Source organism: Strongylocentrotus purpuratus, unplaced genomic scaffold (genome assembly GCF_000002235.5).
Source record: "Strongylocentrotus purpuratus isolate Spur 01 unplaced genomic scaffold, Spur_5.0 spur5_scaffold_13, whole genome shotgun sequence".
In the NCBI taxonomy this organism is placed as follows: Eukaryota; Metazoa; Echinodermata; class Echinoidea; order Camarodonta; family Strongylocentrotidae; genus Strongylocentrotus; species Strongylocentrotus purpuratus.
Window position 1 is genome coordinate 12,986,197 of NW_022145598.1, and position 20,935 is coordinate 13,007,131.

Below are 20,935 nucleotides of genomic sequence, written 5' to 3' on the forward strand. Positions count from 1 at the left end.
CACATTATCATATGCTTTTATATTTGCAGTATTACACTCAAATAATAGTAACCAGTAGTTTTCAAAAAGTGATTCATATTCTTCGTATAACTGGATTCAACACTGCATCAAGCTCAAACATGATAAAATCACTTTGTTGGCCCTGTTGAATAGAGATTCAAATTAACTGTTAATTCGTAGGCTGTTATGTTTTAGTAATAAATGAAGAAATTAATCACAAATTTACAAATATATATATAATAGCAATTCACATCATTTACATCATCACCAAACAAACTTACTTGAATAGTACTGACATTTTACAAAACACTGCAACAACATAATCATCGCCCGTTAAGAGACAGCAGGGCGTAAATTGTTTACAAACATGATTAATTCTGTTCTCCTTCTTAACACACGATGTACTATATATTTGTATTTACTTCGCAATGTTAAAGTTCTTTCTTGGACGAATAAATAAAATTATAGATAAATATAACATATAATATTTACACAAGATTGAATGCATAATGTATTTTGATAGACATAAAAATAATTAAATATGAAAGAAAAATGTTTAGTATCGTTAGGGATGGGATGATTGTATATGAAAAATCAAGGTGCAATAAAGAGATATATAGATTAATTTATAATATTTACACAAGGTTGAAAGCATAATGTATTTTATCAGACACAAACACATAATTGAATATGAATGCAAACTTTTAGAATATGTAGTATCTTGGGGATGTGATAATCGTTCATGAAAAATCAAGGTGCCATTGACATTGTACAGCTGCTAAACTGATAAGACAACGTGGATAAAATGTTACTTTATATCATCATTCATTGAACAAAATAGAATAAAATTCACAAGATAAAATTTGTACACTCAATTATTATAAATCTTTTACAACTTACTGATAACATTTACATGAAGAAAATATTCAAATAAGGTGAAATATAGCTTATAACAGCTCTAGGAAGTATTGGCACAGACACAGTATCCTTTAGTTTTTTCTTCTTTTTGGAAGTTAATAGTAACTCGGCGTGAAATAAAACTGTTGAGTTTTTGGTAATCATATTTGTATTAATGTTTTTATTCTTTATTTCGGCGTTATAGTCGTCAAACAATTAGGTGTTTGTTGGGGGGGGGGGGCACCCTCTGAAACCTAGCTATCATCACATTTTGAAACTTCTGGCTTGTTCAAAATAGGTACGAGCTTCTTAGGAACCAATTGTAATCTTCGTTTTGTTTGTTCGTTTCATTTTCATTTCGTTTTGCTTTTCGCGACGGTCTTGCATTTCCTGTTCGGAAACGTTGACAGAGTTTATCCAATGCATTTGGCAGGGTCTTTTCAAGGTGAATATACACTTGCTTTAGTAAGAACAATATTCGGCTGTGGACCAAAATTACTAAGCTATTACCTCGCTGAGAAATTGAAGACACAACCGGGGTCCATAATTCAGGTCTGATAAAAACCCGATTTATTTATTTTGCCCCAATTTTTTTTTCTTCCCAACTTTTTTTTCCCCGACTTTTTTTTTCTTCTTCCCGATTTTATCTTGATTTTCCCGATTTTCCCCTCATTTTCTCGATTCTTCCTATTCTTCCCTATTTCCCCCAATTTTCTTACTCAAAAGGGGGAATGTTGTTAGATGCCACCCCCCCCCCGAATCCTCTTCTTTTCTTTTGTTACTTAAAGGAGGTTGATTGAGGGGGGGGGGGGGGAGTAGTGCTCATTAACACCCCTGATGATTAGAAGGAGGGCTCGGCGGGAAGGATCACTTTCAATGGAGAGGTGGAGCCCTGTGAGCTGAGTGTACTGATTACTGATGATGGGCTGAGGCGGTCAGCGGAGCCCGGTCGGCTGTTGCGGCCGGCGCTGTCGGGTCTCAACCGCTTCTGCACGGGACTCGCTTTGCCTTTCATGGTGGCTAACCGAACCACCTGGCTTAGGTTTAGCCTGGCTGATCTGTAGAAGAAAGAAACAAGGGATAAGAGGAAGGTGTGTTGATCAGGCGCGTACCCCCCTTTGGTAATTTTTTGTGTGTAAACCCCCCCAAAAAAACCCTAAAACCCCCCCCCCCCCCCCCCCCCCCCCCCCCCCCCCCTTTTGGATTTTTTTTTTTTTTTTTTTTTTTTTTTTAAATTATTTATTTAAAAAAAAAAAAAAAAAAAAAAATTATACCCATGGCCAACCTAAAAAAGGTGACCTTACCCCCCCCAACGGGTCAAAATGTCAAATTTCCAAATTTCGAGACCAAAAAAAAAAAAAAAAGTGTCCTCTTACGTGTCCTCTTGTCGACGACAACAACAGTTTCCTTTAACCCGGGTGGCAGTCAACTGGGCCTACAATATCTCCAACGGATGCGAAATAAGGAATATTCTTGGACACGTTAACTGCTATCATGAGGAGCATTGATCCGGGGCACTGATCCATCATCCATAGCATTAATTTGACAAATAAAGTGAGTTTTCGAAAATATATGTAAAGCTTTATATGTATTATACACTAATAACACTATGCAGGGAGACACAATGTCAAAGTTAAAAGCTCGAATCTGTTGTTATGTCCTATATGGAGAGGTCAATCATTACCTAGGTCGCATCATGAGGGCGTCCTCACATGTTCCTTCATCTTTCTCATCAGCCTCCGACCTGATCTCCATCTTCTGAACGACCAGCCGCATCAGCTCGTATTGCTTGTCCATCATCCCCGACATATCCTTCAGTCTGGAAGGGAGAATACAAACATTTAACATTATTTTTTTGAAATTGAAGGAAATTAGGTGTCGTTAAAAAATAAAGTCGTCACCCGAAGAAAATTCACGATAACTGATAATTATGGACAAATTATATATGGATGGAAAGATTTTCTCTTGAAATACATGAATAATTTGCTGAAAATCTTAAAGACATCATGGAAAAGCGTAAAATGCCATGTTATGACTCGCATGTGACGTCACGAATCTTGACGCTCTATGGAGGACCGCTCAAGGCAGAAAATCTGGATCTCAAAATTAACATTTTTGAGAGATGATTACTGTGGGCCTCAAACGCATTTTGAAGAGGGAATTTGTTATATTTGATCAGGAAGGCTTCCCCTTCGCAATGATATGAATTTTGCATTATTACAAAACACTGTTGATTCTTCTGGTGACTACTTGAAAACGAAAAATCGATAGCAATTTCTGTGCCAAGTTTATTTCAAATTTCGATTTCGGGTGGCCTGTATTCATGGGGTCGAAAGTCATGATAATGCCACGTCTTACATTTCTTGATTTGACTCGATTTTGTACCATGCAGGCAGTCTTTTATTGACAATTATGATTAGGCCTACTTTTCATCCAGGCAACACTAGACCGGTCATTTACATGTATTTTGTTTTAGAGTAGAGGGATGTGTTATCATGATTATGCCCACTTTTCAAATTCTATTTCAAATTGTAACAAACAGTACCTTGTTCCTGCGACATTGCGACAATTACTTCGGGCTATATTTCTTAAACGGTATACGGTTGGGGTTAGCGTTGCAATTGTGGAGATTGTGCACACAGTGTGTGCGGGCAAGCACTGAATCCAATGACCGGGGTAATATTATTTGAAAAGCGCTTAGAGACATTTTTATTAAGCGCTATATAAACATTAAATATTATTATTATTATTATTATTAATTGGGTTTTAGGTTAGGTCTATGGTTATGGTTAAGTATAGTGTTTGGTCCTTGGTTGAAGTTAAGAATTTGGTTAGCGTAGGAAATTGACGCGGAGCCGGCGCGGAGCAATCGTCGGAGGCGCGAGGGTCGTACAACTACTTTATTTTATGTCAACGCTTTAGCAAAGACGAATCACCATGTCTAACGTTCCACCTCTAATCTTAATCTAATTTTAGACAATAATCTTCAGTTACAGGCGTATGAAAGCTGTGAATACAATATAAAAAAATTAAAAAAAGCAAAGCAAAACCAAAACCAAGGGTTATAATTATCATTATTATGAAAATGTAATAATGAATAGATCAAATGTCTTACTTGCGCTTGAGTTTGGCGACCTCCCCTTGAAAATGTCCTGGGCTGAATTCAGAACTGGCAGAACGCTGTTCCTGCTCTTCCTCAGCACTTATCGTTGTCACCAAATGCATGCAGTTCTAAAAGGACCACAAAAAAAGAAAAAGAACAAAATGAATAAGACATCATGCTTGGCAGGGTGAGGGCTGGCTTCAAAAGTATCATAAGTTTTCAAATCGTTTACGTCGACGTGGTCAAAAATCTTTGTACCCTACTCTACGAGTGTGACGGGAAGGGGGGGGGGGGGGGGGGCGTAGGCGCTGTCACCAGTGGCGGATCCAGGGCGGGGGGGGGGGTGGGAAATGTGTATTTTTACGTTTTTTAACGTTAATTTAACCTTCTTTTTTTTTTAGATCCCCCCCCCTCCTGGCGCTCAAGGAGGGGGGGGGGGGTGAAATTTTTCAAATTTTCGAGAGCCAACAAAAAAATGCTCACTACCCCCCCCCCCCCCCCTTGAGCGTGATATGTTATGACCATAGTATATTATAATAAAAAATGAACGGAGAACAAAGACGTTTCGTAAAGTATGAACAGTTATAGGACCCCTTCAACATGTTTTAAATTCAAATGCAAATTATTTTCTTTCTCATGCAAAAGATAATGCAATGAATATAAATATATTACAAAAAATATACAATGAAACAAGACAAATATAATAGTAATGGCTCGAGAAAAGGGGAACTAACTTGTAGCAGCAGAATCTTGAAATTGGTTTTCTAGAGCAACTTCCATCGAGTTTATAGTTAAGAATAATAACAGAGAGAATCAGATCGAAAACGCCCCTATACCTTGATCATCCATCCAAGTTGTTTGTTGGGGTAAAGAGTAACGAAGTCCTTGTCGACTCGCTCGATGAAGCTGAATGGAAGTCGAGTCTCGACGTCGGTATACTGTTCGACCTGCATGGCGAGTCTCTTAAGCTGAGCGTCGCGCTGGACGGCTGCGATGTCACCGACAGCCAAACCGATCTAATCACGGGAGAAAACGCATGGTAAACCGGTAATCATTTTGAATTATAAGATGATGACGTGTATCTTAATCAAATGATTGGTTGAAAGTGTACACATAACCAGGCATTTATTTGCCTAACGCGTAATATGGATAATGACCGGTCATTAGTAAAATCATATTATAAAACATCATTTTATTAAACAAATCAAACATAATCTTGTAAAACAAATAACATCACAGGAGAAAATACACGGTAAACCGGTAATCATTTTGGTATATTGCTGTCCAAGTACACACATACAAATTATATAGGCGTATGTCTCAAATCACAAAAACAGCATTAATAGTTTACCTGTATTTGTTACTGAAGAGTGGAAATATCCCAATAAATTTATTTAAAAGGCCCTTGTACTGGTTTGAGGTACGATACATTTATTTTTTCTTATGATTGTGTGTGTTTTATAAAGTTTGCTCGATATATTGTTGAAACATCTGTGTTTTAATAGCACATAATATGGATTCACCTAATATTGCTAACCTATTAAAAGAATGGCCTGGGGTTAGGGATATGCGCGCTGGACAATCATGTTTCAAACCTTCACAGATCTTGCATAAATGCGTTGAGATGTTATTTTACAAAGTCCTTAATTTTTCATCGATACTATATATATCATGAAACAAAAATACTATCTTCTATATCCGCGTCTTGGAGAAATTTAAAACATAAATGAGCAGCAGTGCGCCTCAATTTTTATTATGAAACCTATATTAAAGGCATCGTTTAACGATGTGAAATCTGAGATGCATGGCCCTACATGTTATAAATGTCTGTGATATGGTGTAATATTGAAGCCCTAAAAAATGCGCTTCTAAATGACCATGAACCATACTCGTTTTCCCCAATAGACTGTAGTGTTATGAAAACCGTTAGGAAAAAGCAAAATTTGATTTCGATTACCAATCATAAATATCTTGATAATCAGACAGGTAATCGGCTGGTAAAAGTCATGGGGCTCCTGACTGACCTAAAGGTTTATAATTATCATTGCAGCATGAGCTAAATCCAGGATTTTGTTTCAGAATCTGTGACAAAGTTATCCAATCCCTTTAAGACACTCTTGGAGATCGCGTTTCTTAACAGAATGACATCTTCCCCTCCACGAGTTGCGAATTCAAAATCAGCATTCATACCTTTGTTAAAGGCTCCGCGAGTGTTAGGAAACATTTATATTGTCATATTCTCTTGAAGTTCTTAATACTTTTATGATTTAATATAACAGTTCAAGACCCTTTTTTTTATATCCCCCTTCTACTCTTGCATAAGAGCAAACAGTTAGTCTTTCTTACCAGGAGGTTCATCAATAAGATTGGCAGCAGCACGCAAAGAGCGAGGAGAAAGATGAGTGCAATCTCTGAATAATGTTGGGTGTAATCATTGTCATCATAGATAGGACGAACAAACGAATTGAGGTAGTCTAACTCCCCCATCATCATTGTCATCACACGCATGACGGCATACTGAGGTCTGTCGAAGGCATTATTGTCCTGAAATTCAGATTAAGATACAAATAAAAACATGAAAAAAGGCGATCATTCAAGTTCGTTTAATGACAATTGCAGAGTGTTGATTAACAATCCAAATATTATGCATTCATTTTAACGGTATAAACTACTTGTGTTCGTTTATTTTTTTTTTGTCAGCAGAATTTTTCTTACCGATTTTCATATTACTGATAATTACACGATAACATTTAAATTGGAGTAATGACTTGAATATGAACCTATCAACGGAATATCGAAGGTGCATATTCTTTAATTGTGAATTGACTTGCAATAAGCAACGTAAATGTTATTTATTTAGATCTAAGAATTTATAATGCAATGTAAAAGAATCACAGTAAGTTCCAAAAGGGGGTGGCCTAAGAGCCGCGAAAACATAAAGACGGTAATGGTAGGTTACCTTTACAGGAATTGCACTTTCAAGATACAATTGCAGAGCAAATAAATACAAATATATAATCAATATCATAAACACAATGCTAGAATACAAGAATCGAAATTGGAGTAATGACTTGAATATGAACCTATCAACGGAATATCGAAGGTGCATATTCTTTAATTGTGAATTGACTTGCAATAAGCAACGTAAATGTTATTTATTTAGATCTAAGAATTTATAATGCAATGTAAAAGAATCACAGTAAGTTCCAAAAGGGGGTGGCCTAAGAGCCGCGAAAACATAAAGACGGTAATGGTAGGTTACCTTTACAGGAATTGCACTTTCAAGATACAATTGCAGAGCAAATAAATACAAATATATAATCAATATCATAAACACAATGCTAGAATACAAGAATCGAAATAATAAAGTGGTCTGAAAGAGCAAGAGAATGAAGCTAGAGGGAGAGAGAAAGGGATAGAGAGAGAGAGAGAGAGAGAAAGGGAGAGAGATAAAGAGAGAGAAAGACAGAGTGATAGATAGAGAGAGAAAGAATGAGAGAGAGAAGGAGAGAGAGAGAAAAAGAGAGAGCTAGAGGGAAAGAGAGAGGGGATAGAGAGAGAGAGGGAAAGAGAGAGAGAGAAAGAGAGAGAGAGAGAAAGAGAGAGATAGAAAGAAAGATAGATAGAGAGAGAGTGTGAGAAAGAGAGATAGGGAGAGAGGGAGAGAGAGAGAGAGGGAGAAAGAGAGCGAGAGGAAGAGAGAGTGAGAGAAAGAAAGAGAGAATAACAAGAAAATGATGAGATAAGATAGCGTCTGCTGAGGGCTCAAAATACGGTCATTCTTTAAAGGAGCTACACAAAGAAAATTCACAAACAACTGATAATTAGAACAAATTACATATGGATGGAAAGATTTTCTCTTGAAAAACACGAATAATTTGCTGAGAAATCATATAGATATCATGGAAAGGCGTAAAATGCAATTTTATAAGACCCTTCTTAGACCCCCAAGCGCCCCCGAACGTAAGCCAAACACACGAGCGTAGCGAGCTCTGAATAGTAACGTCACACACTGGACAAACGGCTCGGTACCAGCCGCATACCGGAGTCGCGCGTGTATTAGTCTGCAGCTAGCCAGCCGTGTTCCGTGTGTGACGTCACAAATATTGACGCTCTACAAAGGACCGCTGAAGGCAGAAAATCTGGATCTCAAAACTAACATTTTTTGAGAGTTGATTACTGCGGGCCTGAAACATATTTTGAAGAGGAGAGTTGTTGTATTTGATCAGTAAGGCTTCCCCTTCGCAATGACACTTTTGATTCTTCGTGTGTCTACTTTAAGGAATAATATGCGCTACCGCCTTTTCGCATGCTCTTAGCAAACAAAACAACAATTTGGACACGGCGACATGGAGATAGCAAAATGGTATCACGGTCGAGCAACCCACCTCTTGTTTCATGAGAATGTAGAAGGACATTGCGAATGCGACCTCGAGGATCATGAAGACGAACATGACACGGACCAAGGTCTTCAGGATTTGTAGGAACATGACCACGTAGATACCAATGCTTCCAACCCTGTAGGTTAGACAAACATAAGGATGTGGGAAATGTTTAGATGACAGTTACATTTTCCACGTTATGAATTCTATATGTAACAACATTACAAAACGAAACGCTGTATACAGATTGGACATGTAACTTAAGAGTCTTTGTAACAGGGATTAAAAGTTACAAAAAACTGTATAGCAAACTCATTTTTTTTTCTTCACTTCTAGCGTCTCTAGACCATTTTCAATGCTGGGGGGAGGGGGGGGGGGTGAAGGTCGTACCAATTTTGCCAACAATGTAGCAACAAAATTAACAAACACCAAAGTAGAAAGGATACAAAGGAAAAAAAGGAAACATATTTCAATTTGCAGATAACATTTTAAACGGGTTGACATCATTTCAAATTTTACCAACAGACACTCCAAGTTATGTCCCATTAAAGCAAGACAAGGGAGATTTGTATTTCTTCAAGTTGTGCCTCTGGCCGAAAGGGCTCTTAAAATCCTTGATAAGCTGGCAGTTTCCCAGTTCCTAAACATATTCTTTAATTTTCCTCTGCACAAAGACATATTTTCTATATATTCATTTGTTGGTTGATGTCCAAGCTAAGGTTAAATATATATAAGAATAATGATACTTCATTTTTTTTAAATGAGGATTTCAGATCTTAAGTGACTCTCACACTCTGCCGTGTAGGCCTACCGTGTGCCACCGTGCGCGAAAATGTCTGCGGACGGTGGAGAACGGCGAGGGCACACGGTGGTTCGTTATCAAAGCGGGCAACACGTTAATAGGGCGTTGGCGCTTATTTACACCCGGTGGGACCCGGCGAAAGTTTTGGGCATGTTCAAAACTTTGGCCGGCTGGCACCGGCCGCAAGTAAGCGGCAAGAGGACGGTGTTGAACGGTATGAGGACGGTATGAATACGTTATGAAAACGGTCACACTGTATGAACACGTTCACAACACGCTCATAACCCGTTACAGAACGGTGATGAAAAATGGAGAGCGGACTGACCGTTGCCGTTCAAATCGAGGTATTTATGGCAGTCGTGTCATGACGTCAGCAGTCCGGGGACTCGCTCACAGAACGCTCCGAGCGGTGAGGGGACGCTAAGTGACTGGTAGGTGGCTGCTACAAACCCGGTGCACACGTTCGAGACCCGGTATGGGCCCGGTATGAAAACGGCCAAAATTTTCAACAAAAGTCAATCTGGGCGGTGAAGACGGTAGAAGCACGTTCAACACCCGGTATGCGCCCGGTGAGAACGGTCAGAAGATGGCAACGAAACGATGAAAAGATTAATTTTATGAATTTTTTTTTGCGGCCGGGGACAAGTTCGCTCAAAACCCAACGTTCTGGACTCTGTTGTTTGCAGGTGGACGGTAGGCCTACACGGCAGAGTGTGAGAGCTCCATTACTTTTTTTTCAAAGCATAAAATAGTTTAAGCAAATGTACAAATCATGAAAATATATACATATGACGAAGAAAGTTACAATGAAAATCAAGATTTTTGTATTTAGATATTAGTTGGACGTGACTCCATCTATCAAAAAATGAAATAAACTTATCTTGTTGCGCATAGATTGTTTGTTCAATTCCATAATGATATTTTAATTTCTTTGAAAACATGGAAATGATAAAAATCCCTTCAAACATCTTTTTTAAAAACTTACTTTTGTTGGTAAAGCAGCAGGTTGAACCAAGCGAAGAAAATGGCGAATGCACCGAATACCCACTGACTGTGAGTTGTTGGAGTGTCATCCTGAATGAGGAAAGGACCTACAAACATGGCGGAGGTGATGTAAAGTGCCCATTCCATGTAGTTAGTCGGGTCGATGAAATAACGCCATTTCTAAGCCAGGATAAACGAGAGGGAAGTGAAAAATAATAATTATTATTATGATTAGCTCAATATATAAAGCGCAGCTACTATATAAATATAATCTACCGTGCAGTGATGAAAACACATATTCTAACAGTACTACTTTACAGACACACACACACAAGCTACTGTAGACTCCACGTCTCGGTTTTTACTTGCACGTCCACCGTTTTATTGTAAATAATAGACATCATTCACTGTTTTGAATTACTTCATGCACTGTCACTATGCCAGCACGTTGCACGGACATCCCAGTTTAGCTGTATGATAGCTGACATCGGGATTTTCTCTACAAGTAACAAGTAACACACACACACACAAAAAAACTATTTAAAAGCTCCTTAAAAAGAGGTGCGTCTTCAACAAAACTCTAAAGACTGCAACGAATAAGCCTTTTTTAATGGCTAGTTTAAGATTATTCCACAGCTTTGAAGCGGCGACTCTGAAAGAGTCACCCCCAAGATTTACATTTGTTCTTATATGAGGTGGCGTTATAAGTAGCTTGTCCGGTGTACTTCGTAAGTTTAGCGCATAAGTTTGTGATTTAAAGATTATAATTCAGACAAATATTTTGGGGCTTGACCATTCAGTGCGTTGTAAACAAGAAAAATGATCTTAAATGCAATTCTATCTCGTATTGGCAACCAATGTAACTTTTGTAACCAATGTAAGTAAAACACAAAGTGTGTTGTTGGCATGATAATCATCTTTCTGGTCATAAAGCGCATCTACTTTTTTGTGGATAGGGAATGAAGGGTAGGGTAGGTGACAAAGAAAAGCCTAAACTGACATTAAAACAAACATAACGTAAACACCAAACTTAATTTATGCTTTCTTGGCAGTCAGGTAAAATAACCACCACTACTACTACTACTACTAATTGTGCCCCAACGATTGTACCAGACAATCTCTTTTGCATTGCCTTTCAAAGCAGAATGGTTATTCAGATTTTGTTAACTTTTGTTAAATTCGTAGGCGTTACTTTGTTATTGTCTCGAAACTGATTCGGTCGTTGGGAGGGGGTGGGGGAGAGATGACCTTCATCCCTTGCTCCATGTTTGAACGAACTTGTGATGAACCTCAAATTGATTGGAACAATGTCATTTGATTCAACAACATATACCTACCTGCTGAGAGAGTTGCAGAAATTCTTTGATTATGTTTACCCCGCAGTAGAAAATGATAATTATGACGCAGATGTACTGGAAATCCGTGAGCTACAGAATAACAAGAAATGGATGAAGTGAGAAGTTTACAGATCAAAGTAGGCCCACCAAATATTTGCTACTTCTATTCAATGCCGCATATACATATTATATTACTGTCTACCGTATGTTTAATGAGAAATTATAAAATTAAAAAAAAAATATATTAAAACATAAAGAATAAATATGTTTTTGACACGTCTTATAGCAGAAGCATAACATAACCAATTGAGTCTAATTATAAAGCATGAACCATAGCCATTATTTAGGCATCATAATACATGCATTCATTTCATCATCAAATTCATCGTCATCATCGTTATCATCAACGCCACCACTATCACCTATATCCTCCTCCTCATCCTCATCATCATCATCAGAATAATAATCATCATTATCGGATACAGATAAAATATTATATATTTAAAAATAAGATTAAGACCTTTTCTATGTGAAATGTAAAATAAGAACCTCGTTTCTCTTCGTAGAAATATTGGCTTGGTTGAATGTTTTGATGTTTAGGTTTAGGATTGATTGTCATCATCACCACCACCATCATCATTATCCTCATCTTCCTCACCATCATCACCATCATGATCATTATCATTATCATCATTATCATCATCATCATATTTAAACCATCATTACCGCTATCACCATCGTAATCATACACCACCGACATCACCACTACCATCATCATCATCATCTTCCTCCTCATTATATCATCTCCACTGTGGTGAAGATACCTTGAAAACGATATTCTTTAAAATAAGTCAGCTAAAGACTAGCCTTTTGACAAGGCCTCGTGACTCTGGCTATTTTCCACCCCAATCAGCGGCTGAGATGAGTCTTGAGACCCGGGGTGAACTAGTGGCTTTAGCCGCTCTGGCGTTCACACGGGTTTTCGCGATTAGTCTCTTTTTAGTCGCTCGGCATCTATCAGACGTGAGGCCTTGTTTAAAGGCTACCTAAAGACATACATACATACCGCGTTTCTTTTGATATGAAGATCAGGATGGCCGGTCATTGACACGTTATGGTGTGGTCTCGGATCGGTCGTGCATACGAAACTGGTTAGTATGGCCAAGAACACCAGGTATATCGAGGTGTAGAGGGTGTGCATCATGGCCCCGTATGCCTTCCTGCAAAGTCGAGGGAAAATAAAGTAAGAAAGCATAAATGCTTGTGATTAAGTAACCAGACGGCTGACGGATTTAGGTCCTCTCCGAGGGACCTGGTAATGAGGATTAACGCCTTACCAAAGGGCACTAGCGCATTGACTTGGTTCCGAACCCGGGTCACCGGAATACGAGACCACTGCTCTACCGACTGAGCTATCGCGCCTCCTCATAATGTAAACATGTAAGCATATGTATATATTATATATATATATATATTATATATTATATACATATATTATACATCAACGAAAAGAGTAATTTTCCATTTCTATTCCTGCCGCAGCTATGACCGGGGTGACGGAAATGGAAATGATTAAGTTTGACCAACGTCTGGACGCATTGCTAAGACTAGCGTTTTTTTGTTTGCTTTTTTCTTTCTATTTGCCTTCTTTTAGTCGAAGATGATTTGATATGTAGTTGGCACTATGAATATGAAGGACAAAGAAAGAGGACAAAATATACAGTTCCTCATTCTACCCTCAACAGTTGCCGTGGTAGACAAAGGAACATCCCTTCACTGCTATAATGTAAAAATGTGTAGAACAGGTGTCACATGCATATTCACCTGTTCTACACATTTTTAAATAATATCAGTAAAGGGATGTTCCTTTGTCTACCACAGCAATTGTTGAGGGTAGAATGAGGAACTGTATATTTTGTCCTCTTTCTATGTCCGTCATGTTCATAATGTGGACTATTCTACTTTGTTCTGGGAATATTCTTGGTTTGGGTCTAATATCATTATTTACCATTTCATGTCCAAATACTTGATAGAGACGGGATGACTTAGAAGCTCCACACGATTATACTTCACCATAGCCTGTTGAAACAAATCATGAAATACAGACACATCAAATAAAATAATATTCATTGGGATCAAGATTATTTGACGAGTATTAACGTAGACAAGGAGATGCATTGATAGATGCATAGTTGTAGCAACTACTTCGAAGATCAAGATACATTAATCTTGATCTAAGGGGACACTATCCAACGAATATTATTTGACGACTATAAGGGAGTTTACAGATACTATCTGCGCATGGGCAGATAAAGGTTATTTGTACCAAAATGGTAAAACCCACAGAGATGAATACTGGATATGCGCTCATGAAAGTTATGTAACATTATTCAGTTTATATGCACCAACGGTACATATATTCGATGATACTCAAAGTGGAACTTCTCCATGTGTAAAAGATCTGTGGATATTTGGGGTCATTTGTACCATGTGCTATCTGTAAACTCCCTTATTAATGTAGACAAGAAGATGCATTGATCATTTAGAAATAAATAACAGAAGAAAAAGAAGCAACAAAACATTGATAACAGCATTGTTATCCTGAATATTCCATGTATCATTACTACTAGTAATTTCATGAAGAGTATTACTATTTTATCACCGTTATGGTCATTACTCCACTGATAGCATATCTCTTAAATAAATTGAGATACATTCACCACTAAACACTTTTGGAAAACAAGAGTGCAGAAATCGCTCTTAAAACGTGGGAGGGGAAATTTTCTCAGAGAAGCAAGCAATTAAGCAAGTAAAATCACATTAAAAAAAAGTAATGGATTTCAGTGATTATCTGTGGATAATATGCGTATAGCTGAAAAATTGTTTCCTGGAGCAAAATAACATGTTGTTTAACACAAAAATAACATGCATAAATATGAATATTTTATGAGATAATGACTTACATTCAAGGTAGGCAGAGGATAAAGAACACTGTAGTCCTTGAGCCATTTACGACGGCATTTCACCGGAATCTGCAGATATTTGAAATCATATCGTCTCTGAAATACAAAAGGGAAATTAAAACAAAAAATAGTACATTAGTTCTTAATATTGCAATGAGGTCAATTCAAACGCGCACATTGTGATTTGAAATGCCATTTAGTGATTAGCAGTGGGTGGAAATTACAGGACGGTATTTCTACCATCATCATGATGCTCATGATTAACAACGTCACCGTCATCGTCGTCATCGCCATCACCACCATCATTACCATCACCACGTTTGCTATAATCATTTTTGTTAATATCACCATCAACGTCATCCTTATTGCCGTCATGCTACATAACTGCCGTTATCAATATTATCATCATAATTATCATTATCACCCTCGACATTAACATTATAAACATCATCATCACCACTAACATCACCGCTACTACATAACCACCCTCATCATCAACCTCATCATTATTATCATCGTCGTCGTCATCATCATCATCATCATCATCATCACCACCTACGTTTGTAGCATTATCATATCAACCTCATTGTTATCATCAACTTAATCTTCGGCTTCATCATCGTGTACGTATGCGAGTGCATAGTCATCTTCGTCATCATCACCACAAATTGAGACGACTTACCCAGTATTCGGGATGTCCGGGCTCGAGATCGGAAACTGTTTGGCAGCGATCCAACACTTTCTGTGGAATAAACAGCAAATTACAGTCATTGAAAGGTTTTCTAATCTTAAACTTACAACAGTCAGCTGCATGTACTTTATAATAATAATGATAATAATAATAATAATACAAATAATAATGATAATAATAATAACAATAATAATGATGATAATAATGATAATGATAAAAATAGTTATGATAATAGTGATGATAATAATAATATTGAAACCAACAATAATTATGATGATAATATTGATAATAGTCATAATGATAATGAACTAGTAATGATAATAAAACAATAATAATAATAATGATAATACATGTACTACTACTACTTCTACTACTTCTACTACTACTAGCCTACTAGGCCTACTAGCAATGATTATATCAATCTTTATAATACGTCTGTTAACCAAGGGTAGCCTCATCATTATCGAAAGTGAGGGTCCTGTGATTATATTATTATCCTAGTTTTTAGCCAAGCTAAGCCTACTATGATGCCGTGCTCACGCATTCAAGAAATGTCTTCCTACCAAATACCTATTTAGTATATGATCACTTTATATACCTCTCTTTAGTATGTTGAATTAAATCTAGTCATCTGATTGGTCGAAATTGGAGTCGTGATTTTAGCCATGCCCGCCTACCGGTCAATAATTTAATAAAAGATGGCCGTGGCCACCGGGTAACGGGCCATATAAATTAATTTAGCTGAGATCCCCATTGGTTTACGTGTTAAAAGTTTCTTTGTGCGAGCGTACCATACAGTGCTTTTTGTCTGTGATTCCCGAATGATCGCTACTTTCAGGCAACTTTCAAGCGAAGATATACAGGCAGTGTTTCCGATTTGATGTGATGTTTTAACCAGTCTTTACTCAAGAAAAGGATAAGGTAAGAATTCTTTGTAGATTTGTTTGTGAATTCGGTATATTAAAGATAAATGGACTGCTATAATATTCGAAGCATAGCTGTTTCTATACTGGCTCTCGGGGATAAACCCTCGGCGCGCCCCGGGGTTATATCAGGATATAACGTCCCCTTGAGCCTATAAAAACAGCGACACCTCTCATAGCAGTCAACATAGGCCTATCTATAATATCACACGCACAGCAATCCAAACAAAGGAAATCTATATAATAATGTAGATCTTACCGTGAATACATCGGGCATATGTTGTATGAGTCGAGCTATCGGGTTCGTATCACTCATTGTGCATATCAATAGCTCATCCCACCTGGGAGGAAATAGAAAACAAAAGTAATACCAATTTACATTTACATATAGTCTCTTTTATATCCAGCATAATTTTAATATCACGTGAAATATTGCAATGTAAGAGTGGTCCGGCATCAAAGGCAATATCGCTACGACTGCTATAATGCATTTTATATTGCGCCATCTTTCGGTGAAGGCGTACACAGAGCGATTTACGGTTTCTGTACACAAGCACCATCAAGTTGGTGATGCATTGTGGGACATGGCTGTCGACACATCGAGACGTTGTGGGCAGCAGATGACATCCTATGTAAATCTAAAGTACATGTAGTGTCAGCAGAATACCTCCCTTTAAAGGTCAAGTTTGCTCTAAGGGCAACAGACATCATGTTTTCTAATTTGTGCATGTTTCTAGGACCTCTGGGTATCGTTTCACGAAAGCGTCGGAAGTACAGTTCAACCGACATCCTATTTAAACACTTGCTAAATTTAATACACGGATTTTAATGGGCTGTCGACGAACTTGTACTTATGACGGTTTCGTGAAACGCTGCCCTAGTTACTAACTATCCAATTAATCTGCTATGGATAACAGCATCTTGAAGAAAAAAGAACAACAACATAAACACAAATAAGTGGAATACGTACCATTCTCGTATTGGTTTCTTAATAACTTACTCTTCGGATAATTTTCAAATTGCATCTACTACCATGAAAACTACCTCGTCATCGTCAAACTTATCAAGCTTACCGTTTATGTAGAACGATGGCGATTGCAACGTCCTTATTATGCGTGTCAAAGACGATGTCCATGATACCATCGCCGGCACAGTTAACGATGTCGACAGCGGCCCCGTGATCGAGAAGGTATGTCACAGCGGTAATCTGGCCTTCCTGGGCCGCGAGCAGGATTGGTGCGTTCTACATTGTTCACGGTTGAAGGAAGAGAAAATTTAAATTTGATAATAATAATATTGATAATATTAATGATGATGGTTGTAATAGTAATAATGATAATAATCATGATAATAATCATAATAATAATAATAATGAAAACAATAATTAAGTTTTAGTTACCCAGGCCCTGCTACTATTATTATTACCCCATCGTTGCCAGGGAATCATTTAATAAACTTGGGTAGCAAGGGGCAAATGAAGTAAACACGTGTGCCAAGCTTAGGGGAAAATAGCTGTTGTTTATCTCATTTTATCTACTTCTATTAAAGCCCAAATACACTACTTATAGCTACTTGCGCCCTCTAATTAGCAAGCAATGCCTAAGTGGTGACCGTTGGTTCCCCATGGTTCCCCTTTTCTTTTTTTAATTGAGAGCTGATTTGATGAGATAACCACCTGTTAGTGACCACGCACCGCAGGAAGGTCTAATCCCTCCTGGCCAACAAGTGCAGATAGGCTTTATAACCAGCAAAGTATCCGGGGAGGGGGGGGGGGGGGAATTCCCCTTTAAAGGCTGTACTCACCCCACAGTCATCGGTTTGGTCCAGCAGATGTCCATGTGTTGAATACAGGATATCCATGGTTTCCTTGTACCCGCCCATGGCAGCCAGGTGGAACGGCGTTCTGCCTTTATAGTCCCTGAAATACAACGTAATATCAAACTCAAATGTAACTCATTTGCATTTAAAGGGAACCAAAATGTTTTTCCTTCTTTCTTGTGATTGAGATAATCTACTCCCCTGAAGCAAGGTATAGAATGCAAAATGATATTCTACTTCACATGTTATGAAGTCGGATCAAGAACACATATAAATACGAAGAAAACGAAAGGCATGGAGAGCTGTCCACAATGACGCATCAAATTGAATATCGCTCTCTAGTGACTAGTCATTTCAAAAAGCTTTAACTTCCTTATTCCTTGCCCGATTTTGTTCACATTTCCACTGATTTTATTCAAATATCTTAAACTTTACAATAAAAGTAACTTAGTGTGAATGTTTTGGTTCCCTTTAACAGTGCCACGCTAAACTTTACCTGAAATTCGTCTCTCACTTGAAAAGGAAAGTGTGGAACATTGAGAAAAGTAAACTTTGAGCTGGGGAACTTGGCACCATTCGGTTGTTTACGCAATAACAGGTATAGTCAGTCACCAAGAGTGGACTTCACTTTAAAGACAGGCAAGCCGCTTGTCATGCATTGTGCCCCAGCCTACCGCAGTATGGAATTCTCATCATATTTTAATCGAATTTTCCAAACCCTCGGGATAGATGCAAGTTGGAGGGACCACAGGTTCACTGGTTCAGAGACCTTTGCATGAACAGACACACGAATTGTTAATTCAAGCAAATCTGGTGTCAGCGAATAATGATGCATTACAAGGGGTAGTTGTCCTAGGGGATAGTTGACTGGGGGTGGATGTCCAGGGCGGAGGTGTCCGGATACAGGACACATAGACTACTAAGTGGCTTTAAGAACTCCACTCGTGATTGATACTAAACCTGGGAATTCTTTCATGTAAACGCAGATTTTTTTTCTTCTCAATTTCATAATGGTAGACAGTCAAAGGCCCGAATTCACAAAGGAGGTTTGTCGACTAACCTAGGTTTATGTGCGTCATATGACGCGTTTCAATGCGTTTCAGACCAAGGTTCAGACAAGCCTTGGTCTGAAACGCGTCGAAACGCGTCATATGACGCACATTTGAATCTAAATCGCCCTTACTTGTGTAGCAGAGCACCCCTGAGGAGCAGCAGCTGTACCACCTTCTGATGGCCGAACAGAGCGGCGATGTGTAGGGCTGTCATCCCCTCTCCGTCTGTATCGTTGATGATGTTCGGTCCTATCTTGCTATCCAGGAGTCGCTTGATGGAGTTCAGTCGTCCGTATCTAATGAAAACAATGGAGGAGATATCTATGAATATAGTATATTGCATTGGAGAGCCATTCTCACAGAGAGAAAGAAAGAGTGAGAAAGAGGGAGAAAGAGAGAAGAGAGAGAGAGAGAGGGACAAAGAGAGAGAGAGAGAGAGAGAGAGAGAGAGATAGAGAGAGTAAGAGAGAAAAAAGAGAGAGAGAGATATCGATAGAGAGAAAAAGAGAGTGAGAAATAGAGAGAGAGAAAGAGAGAGAGAGAGAAATGGAGTGTGACTGAGAGAGATAGATAGCGAGAGAGAGAGAGAGAGAGAGAGAGAGAGTGAGTGAGAAAGAGAGAGAGAGAGAGAGTGTGTGAGAGAGAGAGATAGAGAGAGAGGGGGAAAGAGAGAGAGAGAGAGAGAGAGAGAGAGAGAGTAATCAGAGGTAGATGTGAACATACAGAACCAATTCAAGAGAAACGTATAGACAAGGAGGTATATTTTTAAACAGGAGGACATTTATAGCGAGAGAGGAAAGGTCAAATGTATTGGGATTAAAGAGATAGGGAAAAGAAGGAGGAGGAGGAGAGAGGGAGAGAGAGAGATTGAGAGAGTGAGGGAGGGCGGGAGAGATACTGCAGTGATATAATAATACTAATAGTTTAGTTCTTGTATAGCGCATAATACGTCATGAAATAACATCTCTATGCGCTTCCAAAGAGCTTTGGAAATTATTATCCTAGCTTTAAAGCTCCGGCAGCCTTATCAGCGCACGGTGCATTTCAAGGAATAATCCTACCAGGTACCCATTTACCTTACATGGGTTGAGTGTGGCAACTGTAGATCAATATCTTCCCAAAGGACATTAGTGCCGCGGCGGGACTCGAACCGCGAACCTTGTGATCGACAGTCCAATTACCTTCACAACCCTACTTTCTTTCTTTAGTGTGTTGCTTTACAAAAATAAAATCAAAAATATAGTGGCACACCCTAGGGTCTAATCGTGGACATGCAACTGATTGCTTCATTTATGATACAAAGACATCTAGAACTTACCTAGCGGCGAAGTGAAGAGGGGACTGCTTTGCCTTGTTTTTGAGATTGACCGTAGCTCCGAGATCAATCAGGCTTTCTACACATACGATGTTACCTCGCTGTGTAGCGTAATGCATCGGTGTACAGCCGTGAGAGTCTCGCTCATTCAGAAGGCTCGCAAACGTGTCCTGCGAGAAAATGTGTTACGATGAAGTGAGAATCGTATATTACTTATTTAAAGTGTATATTTGTTTCTTTAAGAAATCCAAAGTCTTGTTCAATAATTAGGAGTGATTTTTAATGTTTATCTGATTGATATGCATTAGGCGTGTAACTTACCTTTACTGTACAATTTCATGAATCATTTTGAGGAAAAAATGTATCATAATTATAGATGAATCAAATGCCAATGTATCAAATGCCAATGTATCAAAGGTAAATGAAACAAATGTAAATAAAACAAATATAAATGTATCAAATGGAAATGTATCCTAAATGAATAAAATGTAAAAGAATGTAAATGTATCGAATGCAAATGTAAATGAATGTAATTGTATCCAATGTAAATGTATCAAATGTAAATGTTTTCAATGTAAAATAATCCAATGTAAATGAATCAAATGTAAATGAATCAAATGTATTTATTAAGTGTAAATGTATCAAATGTAAATGAATCAAATGTAAAT

General features: G+C 38.2%; 1 protein-coding gene across 3 annotated transcripts in view; it reads right to left on the reverse strand.

Moving 5' to 3' along the window:
• Positions 1-1,023: 1,023 nt before the first annotated feature.
• LOC105444466 (transient receptor potential cation channel subfamily A member 1-like) overlaps positions 1,024-20,935 on the reverse strand; it is a 46,945-nt gene continuing 27,033 nt past the window's right edge. For all 3 annotated transcript variants that reach the window (XM_030982943.1, XM_030982942.1, XM_030982941.1), the window contains 17 exons: positions 20,271-20,437; positions 19,084-19,248; positions 17,886-18,000; positions 17,156-17,325; positions 16,342-16,423; positions 15,151-15,210; positions 14,469-14,564; positions 13,514-13,584; positions 12,572-12,725; positions 11,506-11,595; positions 10,170-10,348; positions 8,389-8,518; positions 6,347-6,544; positions 4,837-5,016; positions 4,013-4,128; positions 2,582-2,716; positions 1,024-1,955 (listed from right to left, as the gene is read on the reverse strand). In XM_030982943.1, coding sequence (XP_030838803.1) covers positions 1,739-1,955; positions 2,582-2,716; positions 4,013-4,128; positions 4,837-5,016; positions 6,347-6,544; positions 8,389-8,518; positions 10,170-10,348; positions 11,506-11,595; positions 12,572-12,725; positions 13,514-13,584; positions 14,469-14,564; positions 15,151-15,210; positions 16,342-16,423; positions 17,156-17,325; positions 17,886-18,000; positions 19,084-19,248; positions 20,271-20,437 — 2,325 coding nt within the window. In that variant the 3' untranslated portion in view covers positions 1,024-1,738. The remainder of the gene's footprint in view (positions 1,956-2,581; positions 2,717-4,012; positions 4,129-4,836; positions 5,017-6,346; positions 6,545-8,388; positions 8,519-10,169; positions 10,349-11,505; positions 11,596-12,571; positions 12,726-13,513; positions 13,585-14,468; positions 14,565-15,150; positions 15,211-16,341; positions 16,424-17,155; positions 17,326-17,885; positions 18,001-19,083; positions 19,249-20,270; positions 20,438-20,935) is intronic.